Source organism: Mustela putorius, unplaced genomic scaffold, assembly GCF_011764305.1.
Source record: "Mustela putorius furo isolate JIRA1106 unplaced genomic scaffold, ASM1176430v1.1 tig00000580_pilon_pilon_pilon, whole genome shotgun sequence".
Taxonomy (NCBI): domain Eukaryota; kingdom Metazoa; phylum Chordata; class Mammalia; order Carnivora; family Mustelidae; genus Mustela; species Mustela putorius.
Window position 1 is genome coordinate 9,665,172 of NW_025421423.1, and position 25,129 is coordinate 9,690,300.

The 25,129-nt window shown below is 39.9% G+C and overlaps 1 protein-coding gene across 3 annotated transcripts in view; it reads left to right on the forward strand.

Annotated features, from left to right (window-relative positions):
• The window catches only part of SLC44A1 (solute carrier family 44 member 1), a 202,014-nt gene that overhangs the window by 120,689 nt on the left and 56,196 nt on the right, over positions 1-25,129 (forward strand). For all 3 annotated transcript variants that reach the window (XM_045081648.1, XM_045081650.1, XM_045081649.1), the window contains exons 8-13: positions 4,136-4,275; positions 5,842-6,028; positions 7,272-7,437; positions 8,843-8,999; positions 9,713-9,796; positions 20,863-21,000. In XM_045081648.1, the coding sequence (XP_044937583.1) occupies positions 4,136-4,275; positions 5,842-6,028; positions 7,272-7,437; positions 8,843-8,999; positions 9,713-9,796; positions 20,863-21,000 (872 nt within the window). The remainder of the gene's footprint in view (positions 1-4,135; positions 4,276-5,841; positions 6,029-7,271; positions 7,438-8,842; positions 9,000-9,712; positions 9,797-20,862; positions 21,001-25,129) is intronic.

A 25,129-nucleotide genomic window follows, 5' to 3' on the forward strand; every position in this document is an offset into this window, starting at 1 on the left:
TGGGTTCCTGCATCCAGCCATCATCTTGATATTTTCTCACATGGTGCAAGTGGGGAGGAGTTCTCTGACAGCTGTGCTATAAGGGCACTGATCTCATTCATGAGGGCTTCACCCTCATGATGTCATCATCTTCCAAAGACCCACCTTTAAATACCATCTTATTAAGAACGAGGACTTGAGTATATGAGTTTTAGGGGGTCACAAACATTCAGTTTATAGCAGATGGATCATTTTTATAAAAAACTAAATCTGAATTCCAGCTCTGCCACTTAACTAGGTGTGTGATAATTGGCACGTTATTTAACTTTCCTGAATTTCAATTTTATCACTTAAAAAGTGGGACTTTTAATATTTGCTTAATAGCATTGTGTTGCTTCAATTTGTTCGCGTTGGTTTTGCACTTCCTAACACAAATTTACATGTTTAATAAGTGGTATCTTCTGTCTTGATGTCTCCTTTATTATCTCGTTCTGTTTTCTGTTTTTATTCTGTCTTTATTTCTCATTTCTTTTTTTCTTTCTCTCATAATGTTTTTAAAGATTTAAAAAAATTTTTTTTAAGATTTTATTTATTTATTTGATAGACAGAGATCACAAGCAAGCAGAGAGGCAGGCAGATAGAGAGAGAGTAAGGGGAAGCAAGCTCCCCACTGAGCAGAGAGCCTGATGCGGGGCTCTGTCCCAGGACCCTGGGATCATGACCTGAGCTGAAGGCAGAGGCTTTTTTTTTTTTTACTATTCTCTCCCATTTTTTAAATTTATTTATTTTCAGAAAAACAGTACTCATTATTTTTTCACCACACCCAGTGCTCCATGCAATCCGTGCCCTCTATAATACCCACCACCTGGTACCCCAACCTCCCATCCCCTCGCCACTTCAAACCCCTCAGATTGTTTTTCAGAGTCCATAGTCTCTCATGATTCACCTCCCCTTCCAATTTACCCCAGCTCCCTTCTCCTCTCTAACACCCCTTGTGCTCCATGGTATTTGTTATGCTCCACAAATAAGTGAAACCATATGATAATTGACTCTCTTCTGCTTGACTTATTTCACTCAGCATTATCTCTTCCAGTCCGGTCCATGTTGCTACAAAAGTTGGGTATTCGTCCTTTCTGATGGAGGCATAATACTCCATAGTGTATATGGACCACATCTTCCTTATCCATTTGTCCGTTGAAGGGCATCTTGGTTCTTTCCATAGTTTGGCAACCGTGGCCATTGCTGCTATAAACATTGGGGTACAGATGGCCCTTCTTTTCACAACATCTGTATCTTTGGGGTAAATACCCAGGAGTGCAATGGCAGGGTCATAGGGAAGTTCTGTTTTTAATTTCTTGAGGAATCTCCACACTGTTCTCCAAAGAGGCTGCACCAACTTGCATTCCCATCAACAGTGGAAGAGGGTTCCCCTTTCTCCACATCCTCTCCAACACATGTGGTTTCCTGTTTTGTTAATTTTGGCCATTCTAACTGGTGTAAGGTGGTATGTCAATGTGGTTTTAATTTGAATCTCCCTGAGGGCTAGTGATGATGAACATTTTTTCATGTGTCTGATAGCCATTTGTATGTCTTGATTGGAGAAGTGTCTGTTCATATCTTCTTCCCATTTTTTGATATGTTTACCTGTTTTGTGTGTGTTGAGTTTGAGGAGTTCACTATAGATCCTGGATATGAACCTTTTGTCTGTACTGTCATTTGCAAATATCTTCTCCCATTCTGTGGGTTGCCTCTTTGTTTTTTTGACTGTTTCCTTTGCTGTGCAGAAGCTTTTGATTTTGATGAAGTCCCAAAAGTTCATCTTCGCTTTTGTTTCCTTTGCCTTTGGAGACATACCTTGAAAGAAGTTGCTATGGCTGTGATATCGAAGAGATTACTGCCTATGTTCTCCTCTAGGAGTCTGATGGATTCGCTGGGAAAACTGGACAGCTATATGTAGAAGAATGAAACTCGACCATTCTCTTATACCGTACACAAAGATTAACTCAAAATGGATAAAAGACCTCAACGTGAGACAGGAATCCATCAGACTCCTCGTGAAGGCAGAGGCTTTAACCCACTGAGCCACCCAGGCACCCAAGATTGTAAAAATTTTTCAGTAATCTCTACACCTAACGTGGGGCTCAAACTCACAACCCCAAGATTGAGAGTTACACGCTCCACCAACTGAGCCAGCCAGGCAGCCGTTTCCCTCATAACTTCTATTCCTATTTGTAGAGAACATATTTTACTCCATTTTTTGAGGCTATGACAGTTTTCTTTAAGATTTCAACATGGAAGGGCGCCTGGGTGGCTCAGGTGGTTAAGCGTCTGCCTTTGGCTCAGGTCATGACCGGGATTCTTAGATCAAGTCCCACATTGGGCTGCCTGCTTCTCCCTCTGCCTGCCACTCTCCCTGCTTGTGCTGTCTCTCTCTCTTTCTCTCTCCCTGTGTTTCCAGTAAATAAATAAAAGCTTTGAAAAAAATAAAAATAAAAAAGATTTCAAAATGGAAGTACTTCCCTTTTTCAAATGTTTTTCATAGGCTCATGGTGGTTTTAAATTTGTTTATTCATCTTCAATGGAAAAAAAATTCGTGCTCACTGTTTGCCACCAGGCAGGGGTGGCATTTCCCTTTGACACTATTCACTGTTTACTTGAGTGCAGGTGGGGATCAGGTTGATTTGAATATCTCTGAGCCCAGTTTCTCCTCGCCCAGGCATTTATCTTGTCTGCTTACATATACACATCTTTATTCTGAATCTTCCATTTCCTTGCTGTAGCCTACAAGGCCTTCCACTAGGATCTGGTCCTAGAGCCCCTCTGCCCACAGCTTTTACCCTCTGCTCCTTGCTTGTTGCTTAGCCATGGTGGCCTCTTTTCTCTCCTGCCAGGCGGGTGTCCCACCTCGGCATCTTAGAATTTGCTATTACCTTTGCCTGCAACAGCCTTTTCTTAGATAGTTTTATAGATTGCTTTTGGCCTGTCTTTGATTCTTTTGCTCAGATACCAACTCACCAGTGAGACCTTGCTTACCCATCTTGTTACAATGCTTTCCCAACCCTAGCACTTTCTATCCTTATTAAGAGGTTACATTTTTCTTTAGACGTCATATACTCTATTTTTACGTAATTCCTTTTATGTTTTGTTTCCTTATGACTATATAAGCTCCATGAGGGGACTTTCCTTATGACTATATAAGCTCCATGCGGACTTAGTTTTGTTCACAGCTCTGTCCCCAGCACCTAGCACAGTCGATGCTCTGGGCACTCAGAATGAAGGTGTCTGATACAGTGTTCATGTGGTGGCGAGTTTGCCCCCCTCTACAGTTTAGCTCTAGTGATCTCTGAACCAGTGACAGGAAGAAAAACTCCCATCCCTAGCACACACCGCTAGCAAGCTATCAGAGATCTCCTATCTTTGTTCCTGCTTTTGGTGGGAATTACTCCTTTCATCTTCATTTGCTCATTGTACAAATACTGTATCCACTGCATGACTGTTTCCACAGGAGGCACTGGGGTTACTGTGATAGCACAACAAAGAGGATCTTTCCTTTCCTCAGTCCTCAGCTTCATTACTGATTTCTGTGACCCTTACTTGCTTCCTACAAGCTCCTCAGGTCCCAACAGGCTCTGACTCTCTCTTCATGATCACTTCCTCTCAGGGGTACCTGTCTTTGCTGGCTCTCTCTGAACTTCAGTGTCAATAATAAATATGGCTGGGCACGTGGGTGGCTCAGTTGGTTAAGTGCTGCCTTCGGCTCGGGTCATGATCCCAAGGTCCTGGGATCAAGTCCCACATCAGGCTCCCTACTCCACAGAGAGCCTGCTTCTCCCTCTCCCTCTGCCTGCTGCTCTGCCTACTTGTGCTTTTTCTCTGTCAAATAAATAAAATCTTTAAAAAATAATAAATATGGCTGAAGGACATTTATTTGATACACTGGAATATGTCTAAGACCTAGTGTGAACGATGAGTAAGGAGTAATTGGAGCTCCCCTTATGTCCGCAAAAAGTTACAGCCATGCACACCACCTGCCCCCCGCCCCCGCCAAATGGATTGTTGCTGTATCAGTCCCACAGTGATGTGTAGGAAAGGGCAGATTTATGTTATGCATTTTCTCGTGCTACTTATTTCCAAAACAATTGGTTTTTGAACCCAGGTGGCACAGGGGTACTGTGGTGGCTGTATGCAAAGCAAAGAAGGTCTCCCAAAGAAACCGTGATTCCTGAGCAGCTTCAAATAGCTGAAGACAATCTTCGGGCCCTCCTCATCTATGCCATTTCAGCCACAGTGTTCACAGTGAGTATGGGCGTGGGTGGATCTTTCAGGTTTACGTTTTTCTTTACAGGGATCGTGAATGGAGCAGAAACTCACCTCTAGCTATTGCATGCCTAACCCTGACCTCCGTGAGAGAAAATCTCTGTCCCACGGTGTGGAACACTAAAAAGTGTTCAGAAGGCTCCCCTAATTGATGAGTGTTATTTGATGCAACCTTTTATTCTGCACTGCCTACCTGTTGAGAGAGGAGTTTCGCCTAGAATATTTACATTATCATTTGTAAGAACATGTTATCTTACTGTCATAATAGAATTCCTTTTTTAAAAGTTTCCTTTTTTTAAAAATTAATTAATTTATTTATTTGAGAGAGACAGAGATGGCAAGAGAGAAAACAAGTGGGGACAAGATGGAGAAGGAGGCTCCCCCTACGGAGCAAGGAGCCCAATGAGGGGTTTGATCCCAGGACCCAGGGATCATCACCTGGGCCCAAGGCAGCCGCTTAACCAACTGAGCCACCCAGGCGGCCCTAAAAATAGTTTTCTTTCCTAAAGTATGTAAAGAAACACACCACTTCATATCATTTCTTTTACTTGTTCACTAATTATTTTCCCGTTTTTGCCTTTTCAACTTTTAACAACATTATTCCAAGTCGGTGAGCCCTGCTGGCTAGGCACTCTACAGTAGATTACCAATGAACATGTGGTTAAATAATCTGTACTCGTATCTTCGGTTCATCTTCTCCTAGGTGAAAAAAGGAAAAAAAAATCTCAGACCAATCCCAAGCTTTTAATTGAGGTTTAAAAATTAAATAAGCCGGGGCACCTGGGTGGCTCAGTGGGTTGGGCTTTCTGCTCCGCGGGGAGACTGCTTCCTCCCCTCTCTCTCTCTGCCTGCCTTTCTGCCTACTTGTGATCTCTCTCTGTCAAATAAATAAAATTTAAAAAAAAATAAAAATAAAAATTTAAAAAGCCACACAAAACCATTTGTCCCAAAAGGTATCTATTTGTTACTATTATCTAAATATGTATTAATCATCTTTAAGTACAATTCTTCTTCTTCTTCTTTTTTTTTTTTTTTAATTTAAAGTATCCTTCACCCGTCCTCACCCAAGGCCAGGTGAGGGTGTGCAGGGCAGGAAATCTGACATCGACCCTGCTATCTAGGGGCTCTTGGTCCAATAAAGGAGGTGAGGTACAAATACGGCCTCTGATTTTGTAATCAGGGTGTATTGTCTTCTCCCCTGTTTCCAGAGTGACAGGTGTGTATCTATCCAGATAAATTCAGAGCCTCATCCCGACTGACAAACAGCCCATTTTGATTCATAATGAGTAGAAAAGTAAAGTAGGAGAATTCTAGGACTTATTAATTGAGAAATCCTTTTATGTTTAGTTTTAAGGATGTTTTCAGTGTACAAACGAGAGCGCTAAGTGCCACAAGACTGATAAAGTATTTTGGGGATTCCGAGAATAATAGTCCTAACCCCATTTGAAAGGAAGGGTTACGTTAAAAATGTCCGCCATTGTTCGGTTCCTGTGTTTTCTGCCCAAGAAGCTAACGGGAGCCTTTCTCTGCCTTCTCTGGACACAGGTTATCTTGTTCCTGATCATGCTGGTCATGCGCAAGCGCGTTGCTCTCACCATCGCCCTGTTCCACGTGGCTGGCAAGGTCTTCATTCACTTGCCGCTGCTAGTCTTCCAACCCTTTTGGACTTTCTTTGCTCTTGTCTTATTTTGGGCATACTGGATCATGACACTTCTTTTTCTTGGCACCGCTGGTAAGAAGACCTGCTGCTTCTTTCTCTCAGTGATGAATCTGATTCGTGTTAAATTATTTTAAAACTTAAGGTATAATTCTCAGACATTTATGACTGAGGTCTGATCGCCCTCAGAACTAGTAGTGGTCACAGCTCTTCACCAACCCATTCCCTGTGTGTGGTTTTTAGATCATCCTAGCAGAGTGGGTCTAAACCAGGTCATGGCTTTGAAGTACACTCCAAAACTGATTCAGACATTTGGATTCATTCTCAAACAGATTGAATGCAGGGTGGCTGTGGGGTTGCCTTAAATCCAGTTACAGCCAAAGATCAGCTTGTTTCCTTGGGATTTTCTAGTTTGCAAAAGATCTGAACCTAAGTAGAGTTCCTTGTAATGATACCATTCATAGTTAGAGTCTCAGACTTGCTTACAACCACACTTCATATCAAAAGTAACCCCTAGGGTTAAGGGGATAGGAGAAGAATAAATGAAACAAGATGGGATTGGGAGGGAGACAAACCATAAGTGACTCTTAATCTCACAAAACAAACTGAGGGTTGCTGGGGGAAGGGGGGTTGGGAGAATGGGGGTGGGGTTATGGACATTGGGGAGGGTATGTGCTATGGTGAGTGCTGTGAAGTATGTAAACCTGATGATTCACAGACTTGTACCCGTGGGGATAAAAATAAATTACATGTTTATAAAAAATTAAAAAATAAAATTAAAAAAAAAAATACCCCTAAATGGAATTAATGGTGAGGAGTGGCATAAGTATTGTAGGCTTGTATGTGAACTCTCTGGCCATTTAGCAACATTCACCAATTGAAAATAATATGAATTTCCATCCATTGCTAATGATTTAGGTATATAATTATTGGATGAGTCATAAATAGCTCTGAAAAAAAAATGAAAGTGTTTGAAAATTCATGCCTAAATTAACCGGTGTGGTAAGGACTGTATTCAAATAGAAGACCTTTTAAAAACTATATGATGCCTTCGGGGAAAACAAAATGCTTCATTGTACAATGTCTGGCTTCACAGCTTTTCAAGTGATAATTATTTTTGTCTCCTAATTCAGTAGCACTGTGATCATAAAGTCATAAAGTCAGTAGTTTGGGGGAAAGTGAGGGGGGCGCATTAGAGGGGTGGAGGGGGTGGGAGGGGGCTGTCGTTGGGAATTAGATTAATGCCTTACATTGAATAGCCCTATTGCTTAGCTTGTGCTGTATGTGTTTCTCTTTTCCTTCCTTGATATTCTCCTAGGCAGTGCTGTTCAGAATGAGCAAGGCTTTGTGGAGTTCAGAGTTTCTGGGCCTCTGCAGTACATGTGGTGGTTCCATGCAGTGGGCCTGATATGGATCAGCGAATTCATCCTGGCCTGTCAGCAGATGACTGTGGCGGGGGCCGTGGTAACATACTATTTTACTAGGTGAGAATTTATACTCGTCAGAAAACTTAAGATCATCTAAGGGATTGTGTCTGAAGGACACAGAGGTGAGGCTGTAAGAGTTTCATGTCTTCTTTTTTTAAAAAAATTTTTTTAATTTTTTAAAATTAATTTAATTTTAATTTAATTTTTTAATTTTTTTTTTTAATTTATTTGACAGAGAGAGACACAGTGAGAGTGGGAACACAAGCAGGGGGAGTGGGGGAGGGAGAAGTAGGCTTCCCACAGAGCAGAGATCCTGAAGTGGAGCTCGATCTCAAGACCCTGGGATTATGACCTGATCCAGAGGCAGATGCCTAACGACTGAGCCACCCAGCCATGCCAAGTTTCATGTCTTTAAAAAGCAGTTGGAAGTGAATATGACAAAATGTTATACCTGATAATTCTGGGCAGTAGGAACATGGGAGATTATTACTTTAATCTTTATACTTTTCTTTAAGTTCCTCAAAAAAATTAATCAGAACAGCAAGTCATGATATCACTGCAATTATATTTAGCAGAAGAATAAATCTTATACCGTCTTTTGTTCTTTTTCTATTGGGGCCCCTGGGTGGTGGAGTCAGTGAAACCTCTGACTCTTGGTTTTGGCTCAGGTCACAATCTCGTGGTCGTGAGATGGAGCCCCACGTTACGTGGAATCTGCCTAAGATTCTCACTCCTTCTTTCTTCCTCTGTTGTTCACATTTGTGCTCTCACTCTAAAATAAATAATCTTAAAAAAAAAAAAAAACTTAAAGGTCCGTCAAAGGATAACATGCCTTTTTAATTTGTTTGGATCACAATAAGTATTGTGACTCCCTTTCCTAACTTCAGAGCTGAATATAAGTTGTAGGCCTTACAATTTTCTATTACAATGAGGTACCAGGTCTAGATTGAACATCTTTTTTTTTTTTTTTTAAGATTTATGTATTTATTTGGGAGAAAGAGAGCAGGTAGGGAGGAGCAGAGGGAGAGAGAGTCTTAAGCAGATTCCACATGAGCATGGAACCAACATGTGGCTTGATTCACGACCTTTGAGATGAGGACTCGAGCTGAAACCAAGATCTAGACGCCTAACCGACTGTTACCCTAAACATTTTTTTTAAGTTCCATTTTTTGGTTGTACATTTAATTCCGTAAGTATTTATGAGGAAAAGCTTTCAAAGCACAGTTTCATTTTACTTTAAGTCTTAAGAGCCTAAGAACCCCATTAAACTACCATAGAGAAATGAAGCATTAATTTTATTTGGTACATCAGTAGCATCTGTATTAGCTATATATTTCTTTGCCATTTTGCCACAAAGCTAGAATTTTTTTTAGATGAACTGATTTTTTCACTTCATTGGGCTTAAAACCATTCCTGTACTTAGGCTTTGTTTTAACTGTCTTTTTGGTTACTTTTTAAATAGGGATAAAAGGAATTTGCCATTTACACCTATTTTGGCATCAGTGAATCGCCTTATTCGTTATCACCTGGGTACGGTGGCAAAAGGATCTTTCATTATCACGTTAGTCAAAATTCCACGAATGATCCTTATGTACATGCACAGTCAGCTCAAAGGAAAGGTAAGAAGAGAAAACATTTTTGGGCTTTCTGTGGTTGTCGCATTCCAGACCTCAGCTCTGCATGTGGTAAAGCTCCCAGTGATGTTAAGTCCGTAGCTGTGAATGTTTTCTTCAAAATCCCTGCAAACAGAATCCAGCCCTTCTGCCTTATCCCCTATTCTTGCTCTCTATATGCTCTGGCAAAACCATCATATCACTGGTTTGGCAAAGTACCCCTTGCTTCTCTTCCTCTATGTTGACTCACACCCTCCTCCTTGGAGCCTGCTCCCTGTCCCTGACTATGGAGATAACATGCATTTCAACACAGGTTGGCTCACATGACACATCTTCCCAGAAGCCTTCCCTGATTACTCCTCCTCTTTGATGATGTCATCTCTGTGTTCCACTCTCATCACACTAGGATCTACTGCATATTCTGATTCTAACCTTTTTTTATATTCAGCATTTTTTTTCTTCTACAGTAGTATAAGTTCCTTTCTGGTCTGAGATACCTTACTCTATCTTATATGCAGTAGGTACTAAATAGCTGTTGAATTAAATTAAAACTAATTCAGCTATTACATTTTGAGGGAAAAGAGGGTGTGGGTGTAGAGGCCTTGAAACATAGGTTTTGATTTTTTTTAACTTTTATTTATTTTTCTAACATTTGGAATTTTCGGTATGATCATCTGATTCTTTGGTTTTTAATTATTTCAAATTTTTGTCCTTCCCAGGAAAATGCTTGTGCTCGATGTGTGCTGAAATCTTGCATTTGTTGCCTTTGGTGTCTTGAAAAGTGCCTAAATTATCTAAATCAGGTAAAAGATTTAAAAAAATCAGTCTAACATTCACTTTTTAAAGACAGGTTCGTCGTTTCTTCTTCCAAGATAAAATAATTGAGCTTACTTGAAAGATTTTATGTATTTCCCATGTTTTGGTATATTGTAGCGTGTTCAGGTATATCTATTTCTATCATATTCTTTTTTTTTTTTTTAAGATTTGATTTTATTTATTTGAGAGAGAGAGCTGCGCACTTGCGCATAAGCAGGGGGGAAGGGCAGAGGAAGAAGCCGGTTTCCGGCCAAGCTGGGAGCCCAATGTGGGGCTCAATCCCAGGATACTGGGATCATGATCTGAGCTGAAGGTGGACACTTAATCAACTAAGCCACCCAGGTGCTCCTATCATAGTCTTATTTTTAAAAGTGATAAATATTCTTACCAAGGCTTATTATTACTAATTATAATATAAGGATAAAATATCATTAGGGTTCATCTTTAAGGAAAAACATTTATCTTTTATCCCTTAATTAACATCCTTTCATCTTTGATTTTCCCTAAGAACCTGTCTACTCTAGCTGGATTTCTTTAATTCTTCTTTTAAATACTGTTTGAGGGGTATCTGGCTGGCTCATTCCATAGAGCATATGACTCTTAATCTCAGGGTTGTGAGTTCAAGCCCCATGCTGGGTACGGAGCCTACTTTTTTTAAATGAATGAATGAATGAATGTTGTTTGAAAGCTTTAATTTAATGAAAAGTCACTGTGACACTTAAACTCTTTTTTTCCCTACAGTTCTTTTTTTTTTTTAAGTTTTTATTTATTTATGACAGATCACAAATAGGCAGAAAGAGAAGTGGGGGGGGCAGGCTCCCTGCTGAGCAGAGAGTCCAATGCGGGGCTCAATCCCAGGACCCTGAGATCATGACCTGAGCTGAAGGCAGAGGCTTAACCCACTGAGCCAGCCAGGCACCCCGTCCTTCAGTTCTATTATTGTTCAAGACTAGTGTGCTCTCTATCCTGATACTTTTTGGCAGGAGAAATCCAGCTGCTTAAAGACTGTGATACTAGCCTGGAAAATATTGTCAGAGGAATGCTATCATTTCTTGGGTCAAATGGAAGAACTGGTATTACAGAATAACTGTTCTTAGGGAGCAGCTTGTTCCTCTGTCTTGCTGTGCCTGGGCACACAGGACTTGTGGGGACTCACTCTTCCCATCTTCTTCATTTTTTTTTTTTAACCACTTCTCTCCATTTCTTGAAAATCAATTGTGATGTGCCAATACCCTCTTTTAATAGACTAAAGATAGAAATGGACTTTCTCACCATTTATGACTAAGTGATTCAGGAGTAGCAATGTGTTTTCCATTCACTCAAGGGTAGTCCGAGGACAGTAGTCCTTGCGGTGGTTAGCGTTCCTGGAGTTTGCTTTATTGGATTTCTGTGGTTAATATGAAGAAGGAGGTACGACATTTCATTAGCAAAATAAATTCTTGTAGATTGTAATACTGTATGGATGTAAAGTGTTTGGAAGGTCGTTATTAAAAATAATTAGTATCAACCACAGCAATTTGAAAAATTACATTCCTTAAAATTCAGTTTAGGACCAAGTCATCCTTATCAAAAAGTTGATGGATGCACTAAAAATAATCATCATTACATTTCGTACCCATCACTAAATAGCTCATCCGCAGAGAGAGATGCTAAACCCACCTCTCCATTCTCAATTTCTACCACCTTCCCACAGGAACCTTTTGCTCTCGCAATTAACCAAACATGCCTGGAATGACTTCCTTCCAACGCTTGGCTAACTCCTTCCAATCCTTAATGATTCTGCCTGAGTGTCACCTCAAAGCAGTCTTCTCTCAGTCCCTGCCAATTTTTCACAACACGGGTTCATACCTCTATGAAAACACTGAAAACAGTGTATGGAAATTGTCTGTTTATATATTTATCTCCACATTTAGACCTTTAGCTCCTCAAAGACAGGGATCTTAGTTTTGTCTCTCCAGAGACTATCACAGTGCTTGGTATAGAGTAAGTGGTCTTTAAATGTTTTCTGAGTGAGGGGCGCCTGAGTGGTTCATTCTGTTAAGCGTCTGCCTTCGGCTCAGGTCATGATCCCAGGGTCCTGGGATTGACTACTGCATTGGGCTCCCTGCTCGGTGGGGAGTTTTGTTTCTCCCTCTCTCTCTGCCCCTTTCCCTGCTCATGCCCTCTCTCTCTCTCAAATAGATAACATCTTTTTAAAAGATAAATGTTTTCAGGGTGCCTGGGTGGCTCAGTGGGTTAAGCCTCTGCCTTCGGCTCAGGTCATGATCTCAGGGTCCTGGGATCGAGTCCTGCGTCAGGCTCTCTCCTCAGCAGGGAGCCTGCTTCCCCCCTTCTTTCTCTGCCTGCCTCTCTGCCTACTTGTGATCTCTGTCTGTCAAATAAATAAATAAAATCTTAAAAAAAAAAAAAAGAAGAAAAATAAATGTTTTCTGGATGAGTTGTTAATCAGTGAATATTTGGATTTTAAAGACTAACAGACAAAAAGACTAACAGTCAAAACCAAAAGAAAGTGTTTCAAAAAGGAGATGTGCAGTTTTACTGAAGGAATAGAACAAATCAAATGATGGTAAGATGCTTAGTAACCAGGTGAAAAAATCCAAAATTCTCAGCTCATCCCAAGATGAACATGAATCAGCAATTTAGTGCAGTCCTGAGTTGTATATCCAAACTTCAGATTGGTCTTTTTTTGTACAGGTTTTGTGCATTTTGGATCTTCATTGTTTGAAGATACAAGGGAAGCAGTAACATAGTAATAAATGAGTGAAGGTTTCAGGAGAGTAATTAATACTTAGGTCTGTTTGGGAATACGAAATGCTGCCCTCTGGGGACTGATTACCAGCTGCTTCCTGTTTTGCCCAGGAATTTCACTTGAAGTGAGGTCAACAGATTGAAGACATTGGAACACTTCCTAGCATGAGAGATTAAGCCTAAATATCAGTTGCCGGTGGAATTCTTTTAATCCTTGTTCCTGTGAAATGTTTCAGAGCTGGGTGGGCACCCATCCATTTAAAGTATTTAAGGTGACAGGAATCATGGCAGTACTGAATAGATGAGCTCTAAAGACTTGTCTAAAATTTGGAAAAAAAAAAAAATAAGGTCCAAGAGTATGATCTGCTGGTGTCTGAAGGGGCGTTCTTCTCAGCGCTGCTGCATACATTTGGCAGTTCTGAGATTAGTGCTCTGCTAGAGATCAAGCCAGAGCTGGCACCAAGATAACAGGAGGCTCATACCTTTCCTTTCCTCTCTGGTGTTTATCACCGCTTTCTGAAAATGAAGTTCCTTTTTCCCCATACACATTGGATTGAATCCATACTTTTATAGCCTTGTTGGAAAAGGCACAGTTGATAATTGGGGGAAGATACAGTGGAGAGAGCCCAGATATTGCAGATGTGTTTCAATCCCAACAGTTTAGCTCTTTGGCAAGCTCAATGCAACCTCAGAGTCTCTGTTTCCTTCTTCAGGGAGTAGAGAAAAATATACCTGTCCTCATAAGCTTTAGGTAAGGATGAAATATAATGCAGATAAGTCAACTCTTACAGTGCCTGGTTCCTGATCATCACCTAGTAAATGTTATCGCTCCCCCTCCATTTTATTGTTTTATAAAGAACTCTCAGTGTTTTACTCTAAGATAAGAGAGCTCTGGCAAAGATAAAACAAGAGGTATTTCCAAAGATGTATCTATTTTCTTTAAAAGTCAATAGAATGTAAAATACTGAAGAGTTTGGAAAACCAAGACAAAACAAAACATCACCCATGATCTGACCGCGGTAACATAAGTTACCTTCATTGAAATACTGTTAGCTTCGAGAAAAACTTTCTAAGACTTTACTTCAGTGCAGTAAACATTACTTACAGACTGTCTTATCAGTCTATACACATCATCTGTAAAATGGTGATAATAATAGCACCTATAGTGCCCATGACCGTGAGGATGCAGAGATGATATCTGTAGTACCCCAGGCATGTGGCTGGACACAGCAAGTCCACTGTAGTGATGACTCTTATTCTGTAGTACTGTTCATTGTTAGTTTCTTTTACATTTTTAAAAAATAGTTTATTAATTTATTTGAGAGAGAGAGAGCAGGAACCGAGGGAGGAGAAGAGGGAGAAGCAGACTCCCTGCTGGGCAGGGAGCCCAGTGCCCGGCTCCATCCCAGGACTCCAGGGGCAGACACCTAACCATCTGAGCCATGCAGGCATCCCTCCTTCCTAATTCTCAAAAATTTCTTATCTCATCACCTGTTTACATTCTGGAATTATCCTTGCAGTGTCCAATAGAGTACAGTGAAATAATAATACTAGTTATAATGCCAGCTAATATTTATCAAGCACTTATCCTGTGCCAGGCACCGTGGCTCACATTTTACATATGGAGTCTCCCTTTCGGAGATCTGTTCTGTGTACTCTTTGGAAATGGTTAATAATTAGTTAATGCCTGTTGCATTGTTTTCCTCCCATCCTTTCTTTTGCTATCACTCCTGAGATTGGTATGCAGCTTTGAAGTCAAAAGCCTTGAGCAGAGCTGGACAGGGCAGACGCCTGCTGGGCCAGTTGAGGTGTATTATTTTGCTTATGCAAATGAGAGCAGCAGACAGGGTCCGAGGCAGCAGAGAGTGGTGGAGACTGGCAAGTTGGGGAGTTCATATTCCAATCAAAGAAGACAGTCACTTCTTAGCCCAGGTATATTCTTGCCATATGAGAATTTACAGACAGTTTCTAACTCTTCCAGTTTCTCAAGCGAAGCCAGAATTCTGGATGTTTGCATTTTATCTCCTGCTATTAAAATGTTGACAGCTAATTAAAAAAAAAATGTATATCTGAGTGAGCCAGAGCTGCTAGGGTCTCCAGGCCATACAGTGTCAGTTGACCATGGGCCACCAGTTTGTTGCCAGTACTTAGAGGATAATAGTAGAGGAGTGTTGGTACGTATGGAGGTAGACTAGACCAGAGTTGTTTTGCAGCTCAGTCTGAAATTGGGAAGCCCCATCCATAGTCCGGTGCCATACTGCATGGAGAAGACAGCTGGCTTCAAAAATGACCTTTGGGTTTTCAAAATAAGCCATTAATTATTTATAGCATAGGTGTTAGAGTTTTGCACATAAATAGAGTGAACTATAAACTGCTCTTTGTTTCTGCCAGTGCTTATCTTAATGTGTCAGGAAGGTGATTGTACATCTCATCTAACAGAATGCACTTTGGGTGGAGAGATTGTCTAGAATCTGTTTCTTATGGGCATTACTCTGGCCTCAGTTTTCTTTGACACCATTTGGAGTTTAATACTGGAGGGGATCTGCTTTCTGGCTGCCAAGCTTTTAAGATTATAAAGCTCGTCTTGACATAAGTAGGAGTGGGAATTGCAAAGAATATCTTTTGAGCACCTATACCTGATACCATACTAAGCATTTAATCTATATTATCACTTTCTCTCCAACTCTATAAGGAAGGCTCATTACCTTTGGAGAGAAAATGGAGACTAGCATCTTGTCGCAGACCATCTGACCTAGAGATGGAGGAAGTTTTCAAATCTAAGTTTGTGTACTTATTGCTAGGATATCACCCTGTTTTCCATATAAATACCCATTTTATGCAACATAAAGAAGACTAGAGTATAGATTATTTTAGAGAATATGCAAACATCTCAAATTTTCATGTTTCATTGTATAAACTAAAACAAGTGATGGTTTTAAAGACAATCAGTTTTGGGGCACCTGAGTGGCTCAGTGGTTTAAGCCACTGCCTTCGGCTCAGGTCATGATCTCAGGGTCCTGGGATGGAGCCCTGGGTGGGCTCTCTGCTCAGCAGGGAGCCTGCTCCCCCCGCCCCACCCGGCCTGCCTCTGCCTGATTGTGATCTCTGTCTGTAAAATAAATATATAAATTCTTTAAAAATAAATTAAAAAATAAAGACAATTTAAGATTTGTGACATATTATTAATTCTTATATCTCTTAAACAGTCTAAGAATCTAGAACCAAACTGAATGAAATGAATGATGTTGGTGGGACTTTTGCCCCCTCCATTCCTCACTCAAAACAAGAAAGGGATAATTTTAATTACCTTTTCCCTTACTTAATTCATAACAATCCACACAGAGTTGTACATATCTGTTCCCTTTACCTACCATTATTGTTTAGCTCTCTCCTATTATTCTCTAAAGATCTTAAATTTTATCTCTTTTTTAAAAGATTTTGTTTATTTATTTGAGAGAGAGACAGTGAGAGAGGAAAGGGTCAGAGGGAGAAGCAGACTCCCTGTGGAGCTGGCAGCCTGATGTGGGACTCAATCCCAGGACTCCGGGGTCATGACCTGAGCCGAAGACAGCTGCTTAACCAACTGAGCCACCCAGTTGAAGAGAATTTTTAAGTCTGTAAGTGAAGAAAGGAAAGGTACAGAAATGTAGATATGTTCTGGGACATGTGGCCAAGCAGACCTGGGTTATCTACGTGGTGACCTTCCACCCCAACATTTTCTTCCATGTGACCAGGACTTTTTCACCTCATCCTGTCACACACATATGTTACCACTTGGGCCTAACAGTCATCCTTTTAAAACGCTTCCTGGAGGGTGATTACCTTTATCTTGCTTCTGGGAGTTATATAGCCTTAAGGCCTCCATCCTGCCTGCGCACATTTTGAGCACTCGCTAAAGCTACATGTTAATCATCGATGCCTCTCTGTGGGCGGTTTACTCAAGATCAGGAAGGCTGTGTGAGAAAGGAGGTGGGCTGGAAAAAATCTCAACCAAGTAGTTCAACAGAAAGTTCAGAGAACAGTAATAGGGAAGGGCACAAAGAACTCAGAATTTCTTGAGCACCTTAGCATGAATCCTTTCAGACTAGGAGGTAGAGAAATAGAAGGAAATTTTCACTGGCCTGCTGTGATCTGTAGCACAATTTTCCTCCTGCAGAGGTCATCCTGACCTGTGTGTGTCACATGCAGCTCATCTTTCTGCCTTGGGAGTGGGAGAAAGAGCTTACGAAATATCCACTTAACTTTTTTCGGTTAGGTTGACTACAAAAGGAGTTGCACAGATCTGTAGGAATATTGCCAAGAAAGCTAAATTTCTAGGAGCATATCCAGCCCTGGAACTTAGGAGTAGAGAAAAATTATTGCTGCCTTCTTCCAGGTCCACAAATAAATAGGCTTCTGCTCTAAATGTAGATGGGATGGGTGGGGCAGCATGGGGAGAGAAGGAGGAAGCAGGAGAGGAGGAATCATAATTTCTTCTGAAATGACTGAAAAACAGAAAAGCTTTTATGGTTTAGTCTGGAGATGTTAGGCCTTCTCTGAGTCAGCTGGTCTGATGTTAGGGGAGACAGATTGGAGGTATATGGGTCCTCTCTTGCTTCTGTCTCTTTCAGAGAAGATCCTTTTCAAACTGGAAAGGGGAGAATAGCATACTTAAGAGTGAGTCGTTGGATCCTCATTGAGGAGGTGAAATTGAAGACACTACCTATTTGATTTAAATGGGTTATCCAATATCTTTGATTCTAGATATCATAATGCTTTTTTTTTTTAACTTCAGAAAGTATTTCATAATCAATATATATAGTTAATGTGACAGGGTATCTTCCCCTGGAAATCTGTTACTAAGTAACTGACATTCATTTCTTGATCATGTCTTAGGATAGAGGAAGTAAGGTATTTTCCTTATGGGATGTTCTATTTCAAATCATTAGATGTCTGTCGTTGAACTGAAGCATTTTGGTGAAAGATGCTGGAAGACTTTGAAGTTGCAGAGAAAGGTACTAGAAGATTGAAGGGATAAGAAGATGGGTTCCATAGGCTGTAGACAAGGGTGATACTGTTCCTGGGCAGTACTCAAGAACAGGGATCAGCAAAGTTTTCTGTCAAGGAACAGATAGTAAATATTTTTGGCTTTGTGGCCATATAGACTCTGTCCCATTTGCTCAGGTCTGCCATTGTAGCCTGAAAACAGCCATAAATGCCATGTAAGCAAATGAACATGGCTGTGTTCTGATAAAACTTTATTTACAGAAGTAGGAAGGAGGCCAGATTTGGTGCACAGGTGGTAGTTTTTCAACCTCTGCTTTAGAATAAATTGTTGAATGCATTTTTTGTTTGTTTTGAGTATGGAGGGAATTGTATTGGTTCTCTGAGAATAGATCAGGCCTGAGAAATTCTTCTCCATTATCTTTCGGCAGAGTTAAAATTACGTAAGATCAAAAGTATAGTTTATTTTTATGTCATTGAGGCATTTGGCAGAATATTTGAAAAGAAGCTTTGTAGATGAAGAAATATAGACCACTGCAGTTAGGTGATTAACTCTTTGGTGCCTGCTGCCTTTGAACTGATAAGAAACACTGGCTGATGACAATATATGAGAGCAAGCAGCAAATTATTGCTACCAGAACAATTTAATAGTATCATTTCCTTAAAAGACTCTGTATATTAGCTTTTGAGATAAAAAGAACTGCGAACACAATGTAGTAGTATGTTCCGATAATAAATTACCCCAATTTGTTTAGTAGAGTTGTATATAGCAAAATCATACTGTCTTTCTCAAAGAGCATCATTATATACTGCTCCCTTGGTGAAAAATTAGTGTCCTACTCAGTTGTAGTGTTATTTCCTTGGCCCTAAAATACTCTGTATTTTTAATCAATGAATTTAACTGTGTAATGGCAACAAATTTTTGGTGACTCAGACTTCATCTTCATATGAAATTCCTATTAACTAACAAGCGTACAAGAGGAACATTCATAAAATAAAGACTGTGTCTCCCAAGCTCAGTGTTTAAATGGGAGTGGGAGATACAGGCCTCCAGTTACGGAATAAATAAGTCATGGAGATGAAATGTACAGCCTAGGGAAAATAGTCAGTGCTGTTGTAATACTGTGGTGGCTGACGGTAGCCACTCTTGTGAGCAGAGCATAACTTAAAGAGTTGTGGAGTCACTGTGTTGTGTAGCTGAAACTGATGTAACATGATGTGCCAACTATATGTCAATTAAAAAAAAAAAAATGGGACCCCGGGTAGCTCAGTCAGTTCAGCGTCTGCCTTTGGATCAGGTCCTGATCACAGGGTCCTGGGATCGAGCCCTGCATTGGGCTTCCTGCTAAGCAGGGAGTCTGCTTCTCCCTCTCCCTCTACCCTGCTTGTGCTCTCTCTCTCTCTTTCAAATAAATAAAATTAAAAAAAAAAAAAAAGGAAAGAAAGAAAAAGACTTTATTTACAGGGGCACCTAAGGTATCTCAGTTGGTTGAGCATCTGACTCTTGGCTTTGGCTCAGGTCATGATCTCAGGGTCATGAGATTCAGCCCGGCATCAGGCTCCATGCTCAGTAGGGAGTCTGTTTGAGATTTTCTCTCTCTCTCTCTCTCCCTCTGTCCCTCCCTTTACTCTTTCTTTCTCTCTAATAAATAAAATCTTTTTAAAAGATAAATGTTTCCGGGGCGCCTGGGTGGCTCAGTGGGTTAAGCCTCTGCCTTCGGCTCAGGTCATGATCTCAGGGTCCTGGGATCGAGTCCTGCGTTGGGCTCTCTCCTCAACAGGGAGCCTGCTTCCCACTCTCTCTTTCTCTCCCTACTTGTGACCTCTCTCTCTATCAAATAAATAAATACATAATAATAAAAAAAGAAAACAGTATTTCACAGACAACACAATGTAAAGTAAGCCCTTCATTTGCAGTAGTTTTCCAACAACTTGAACATTTTGGACTCACCAACAATTTAAGTCCACACTAAACCAAAAATTCCTCGGGATTATAAGTTTTAGCCACAAAGCCTACATACTTTCGCTTCCTACGACTCAGATGTATTTGATGTTCTAGCATGTATTCACATTTCCCAGAAAATGTCAATCCTATTCTAGAATGCACTGTACAAAGGGGAAAAAAATCAGAGTCTGTGACAGAGGGTCAGAGAGGACACGGAGCAGCAGAAGCAGGTATAATTGAATAAAAGTGTGTCACCTGGGACCCAGTACTACAAGGGACAGAAAGCCAGCTCCATCTGGCCTAAAAAAGAGAAAGTGAGAAAGGGGGAGGGGGACAGAAGAGAGATTCTTAGCAATTTATTAGCTTCTTAGGCTAAAGTCCAAAAACGTGGCTAGTTCCTAATCGTGCAAACATTGTCACCAAGTACAAGACCCTGGTTTCTCTCTGCTCTTGCTTCCATGATGGTAGCCTTGCCCTCCCTTCCATGTTGTTACCTCCAGCAGCTTCAGGCTCTTCCCATTATGTTGGCCAAACAGCCCTGGCAGTTCATCCCTTCACACCTTGCTTTCCAGGAAAATGAGAGACCTGCTTTGTCAGGAGCTCTTATGGAAGAAGGAGACTTTTTTTTCCCCAGAAGCCCCAGGGAACATCTTTGGCTTTTATTGGCTCTATTAGTTTATGTCCCAGTCCCTGAACCCGTCTTTGTGGAGCTGGGTAGAACGGGCTGATTGGCTTACCTCAATCAGGGCCCACCCCCAGAGCTAGAGATAGCGTCCCCCACTCAGACTCTAAGAGAAGGGGGAAGGACTCTTTTCTCAAGGGGAACTTGGGGCCCTGCTCCCAGGAGGGAGGGGTGTATTGGGCAGCAAATAGCCGTCTACTACAAAAATTGTGAGAAGTGGCAGCACAGACGAAAGCACCAAGGGGAGATGGTAGGTGTTCCAGATAAAACAGCACGCATCCTTGTGCCTTTTATCTATTTGTGTGGCTTTTAAAGCATCACTGAAATGGTAATAGTGCATCCCTGATATTCACAGTGATGAACCTGAGACATCTAGGAAAGGTTAAATTATGTTTGATTTACTAAGACGGGGAAGAAGTTAATGGATGTTGGAAAGGTTTGTGTGCCTTAATAAATATCAGTGTTTTAAAAAGACTGAAATAAGCCAACTGAAAAGCTCTTTTTACCATATTGGGTTTTGGGGGTTTTTTTATGTCTAATATTCCTTGTGCTGAGTTTTAACCTGTACCTTACCAGAGCCATGGGTTTAACTGGGAACTGTTTTCACAAGCTGTGCTTTAACTGTATTTGGTTTATATCTTAACAGAGCAAAATTACATTTACTGATGAAAATACCATTTTTTGCTTTTGTACAGAATGCATACACAGCCACAGCTATCAACAGCACCAACTTCTGCACCTCCGCGAAGGATGCCTTTGTCATTCTTGTGGAGAATGCTTTACGGGTGGCTGCCATCAACACAGTGGGGGATTTCATGTTGTTCCTAGGCAAGGTAAGACCACATCTGTTACCTGAGACATACAGTGAATTTTTGCATATATACGTGTTTGCTTTTTCATTTGAAAAATATCTAGTCCACCAAAAAACTTAAAGTAATATAGGTAATATATAAGAAGCACTTACAAAGCCCTTAATTTATGTCAGGCACTCTTCTAAGTACTTTACATGTCTGGTGCTCATTTAATCCTAACAAGAAATTTGTGAAGGAAGTTCTGTTATTATCCTCATTTTACAGATGGGAAAACTGAGACAGCAGTCAGTAATACGTCCATGTTTCTCCTTACATACTTTGATCTGTACAGAATTCAGGAATAGTCTTCTTAGTGGTTAGAGGTGCTGTATCTGGAGCCTGACTGCCTGGATTTAAATCCTGGCTCTCTCACTGTGTGACCTGAAGCAGGGTACATAACCATTCTGTGCCTCAGTTTGTTCATCTGTGGAAGTGGGATAATAATAGAGCCAAACCCCTAGGGTTGTAAGGATTAGACTGGCTAATACATGTAGTGTACCTAAGACAGTGTCTGACACACTGTAAGTTCTCAATGAATGTTGGCTGTCACTGTTACTGTATATAAATGCCTTTAAAACAGAGCTGTGTGGGAATGAGACTTACCTGCCTTAAAGTGTCTGAAAAGAGGTAATTTTTCTATACTATTAAAATCTGCAGAATAATAAATAACATTATAGTTGGATTTCTGTGTATCTGTACATAAATATACTCAGAAATTTTGAAAAATTAATATACTATACCATATACAATATACCATAAAATACTCAGAAATTTTGAAAAATTAAGCTGACATCCCTATAACCTAATAACATCACTTATATATATTCCCTCCCAGTGTTTTTTCATAGGCTTATATTTCTATAGTGTAACAATCATAGCATACTTACCAATTTGTTCTGCCCTTTGCACATTATATTACATTGTATCCAGTTCTCCTGTTGCTTTGATAATCTTCATAAGTATTCATGATCATGATGGGCAGTATTTTATCAAATGCTATTCTTAGACACTCTCTTACTGCTAAACACTTAAGTTCCTCCAGCCACTATGTTTTGAAAATGCTTTTAAAAAGGAAAAAATACTTGGTGTAGAGAGGCCAAGATACCATGGTGTGGTGTCAAGTTCTCAGGCAGCTGTCATCTAAAAAGAATTATAAAACCGTGCAGTTGGGACGCCTGGGTGGCTCAGTTGGTTAAGCAGCTGCCTTCGGCTCAGGTCATGATCCCAGCGTCCTGGGATCGAGTCCCACATCGGGCTCCTTGCTCAGCGGGGAGCCTGCTTCTCCCTCTGCCTCTGCCTGCCATTCTGTCTGCCTGTGCTCGCTCTCTCCCCATCTCTCTCTCTGATAAATAAATAAAATCTTTTAAAAAAAATAAAAATAAAAAAATAAAATAAATAAAACCGTGCAGTTGTTTTGAAAATCTGTAATTAAACTTACTTGGATTAAATTAAATTAAATTAAACTTGGATTTGTTCTTGTCATGTTTTTACAACAGGAAATGTTTTATAGTAAGGATTGAATGAGTCAGTCCATGTTAAGGACTGAGTATAGCATTTGACACTCTTATTAACTATTGCTATTATTTATATGCTGTATGACTAATTTAGGAAGCCTTCAGATTTTATGTCTAGTTTATGTTTTACATATTTATAATTTATCCCCACTACTAAGAAGGATATGAAGCAGCTTAAAATACAAACATATGTACACAGAGCAGTTAAAATAGAAGAGAAGCCATAGAGAGAAATAACAGAAAGTTATTCTCAGGGGCAGCATTTGATCATAATGGTGATTTTAGTAAACTCTGATGGAGACACTTGCTCCGTATTAGGTTCTGAGGAATGTACTTTATGGGAAGTGTTATTCGTCCTCTCCTAGAATGTGAGCCGCTACTGTTTTCCTTCATTTTGTAGCAGAGGAAACTCAAGTTTAGAGAACTAGATAGGTTGCCCAAATTTAAAGGACTAGAATGTGGCAGAGCTGGAGTTCAAACTTACGTCTGTCTAACTTCTCAGTTTGCAGTCACTATGTGCTAACCTTAAGTTTGCCCTTGAGCTTTTTTTTTAAGTCTTTTGATTCAGTAATTCTGTTTATGATAAACCACTGCTAGATATAATCCTAAATACAGAAAAATACAACATTATTTCTAATAGTTAGTAATCGCCAACAATCTACTGCCTACCAATAGAGAAATGGTTAGAAATAATAGCAAACTGTTATTCACCTGTTGTTAGACCATGTTTTTATTGAAAGTTTATCATGTGATCTTTACATATAATATGACAAGTGAAAAGACTGACTTGACTATCAGTTTAAGGATGTACATATGAGAAAAGGATGTACATATTAGAAAGAATTACTATCTCAAAATGTTAATGATTATCTTTGGTTATTGAAAATACAAGTGATTCCAAACCCTTTCCCCTGCTTTACCATAATGAAATAATTCTCTATATGAAATACACATTTCTCATAATGGGGAAATATAGAGGTGATAAAATACAGTGTTTTAAAATTGACTTTGAGTTTTTGAGCAGCCTATATCAAAATTTTTTCTTTGGTTTTACCATTTTTTTCATTCCACAAATATCCTAGAGTGCCCACTAGTAATATGCTAGGAACTTTTCTGGATACTGGTGATACAGTAGTCAATAAAGAGAATTTAAAATCTAGTCGAAAAAGCAGTTTTATATCCCTTTTTTCACTTGATGTTATGAGCATTTCCTATTTTATTAAAAATGTTTTAATCATGGTTATACAATTGTATCATTTATTTAACTAAGCCTCCAATTTTTTATAGTTAAACTATTTTTTATAGTTAAACTATTCTCATTTTACTAACATAAAGTATGATACAGAGAAACTTTTGTATACAAATCCTTGCCTGCATCAATCCTTATTTCTTGAGTCCAGAATCCTAGAAATAGATAGAGTCAGAGTACATAATATGTTTCTTGATGTACATTACCGTGCTCACTTCGGCAGCACATATACTAAAATTGATGTACATTACCAAATTGCTTTTCAGGAACATTTACATTTGAATAATATAAAATTTATAACACTGTAAAAAAATTACTTTTAAAACCATGAAAGATAAACTGGTTTTTTTTTAATAGTATTTTATTTATTTATTTGACAGAGATCACAAGTAGGCAGAAAGGCAGAGAGAAAGGAGGAAGCAGGCTCCCTGCGGAGCAGAGAACCCGATGTGGGGCTCGATCCCAGGACCCTAGGATCATGACCTGAGCCGAAGGCAGAGGCTTAACCCACTGAGCCACCCAGGCGCCCGATAAACTGTTTTTTAATCCAGATACCCAAAAAGAAAAAAATAAAAAATGAGAGGGGAATAAAGTCTGGGTTTCCAACATACTGAGATAAACATTCTATAGTTTTCTTTTAAAAAAATATAGTACTGATCACAGAATACAGTAAATCTTTTGAAAGCATTTCTTTCTAAAAGTGGTTGCTAGTGTGCAGAAATAGTTTCTGAGCAGATAGTTCAAGAGGGGAAATCGGAAATCCCCAATTTCCCTGGGGAAAGACAGGCACCTGTGTGGCTCAGTCTGTTAAGTTTCTGCTGTTTGGCTCAGGTTATGATCCCAGGGTCCTGGAATGCAGCCCTTCCTCAGTCTTCTGCTCAGTTGGGAGCCTGCTTATCCCCTCTCTCCCTCTGCTCTTCCCCCTGCTGGTGCACTCTTTCTCTGTATCTCTCACTCACTCTCCTTCAAATAAATAAAATCATTTTTAAAAATTAAATAAAAGTGTCAGGAACAAACTATTGATAATATACAACTTGGATTAATCATGAGATAATTGTGCAGAGTGGAAAACACCAACGCCAGAAAAGTAACTACTGTATGTTTCCATGTATGTAACATTCTTATATACCTTTTTTTTTTAATTAAGTAAGCACTACACTCAACATGGGACTTGAACTGATTATATAACATTTTTGAAATGACAACATTATGGAAATTGGTGGTCACTCAGCTAGAGATGGGGTGGGGGAGGAGTAGGAGTAGTTATAAAAGGTTAATGTGAAGGATCCTTGTGATGATGGAAATGTTCTGTATCTTGACTGTGTCAATGTCAATACTGTGGTTGTGG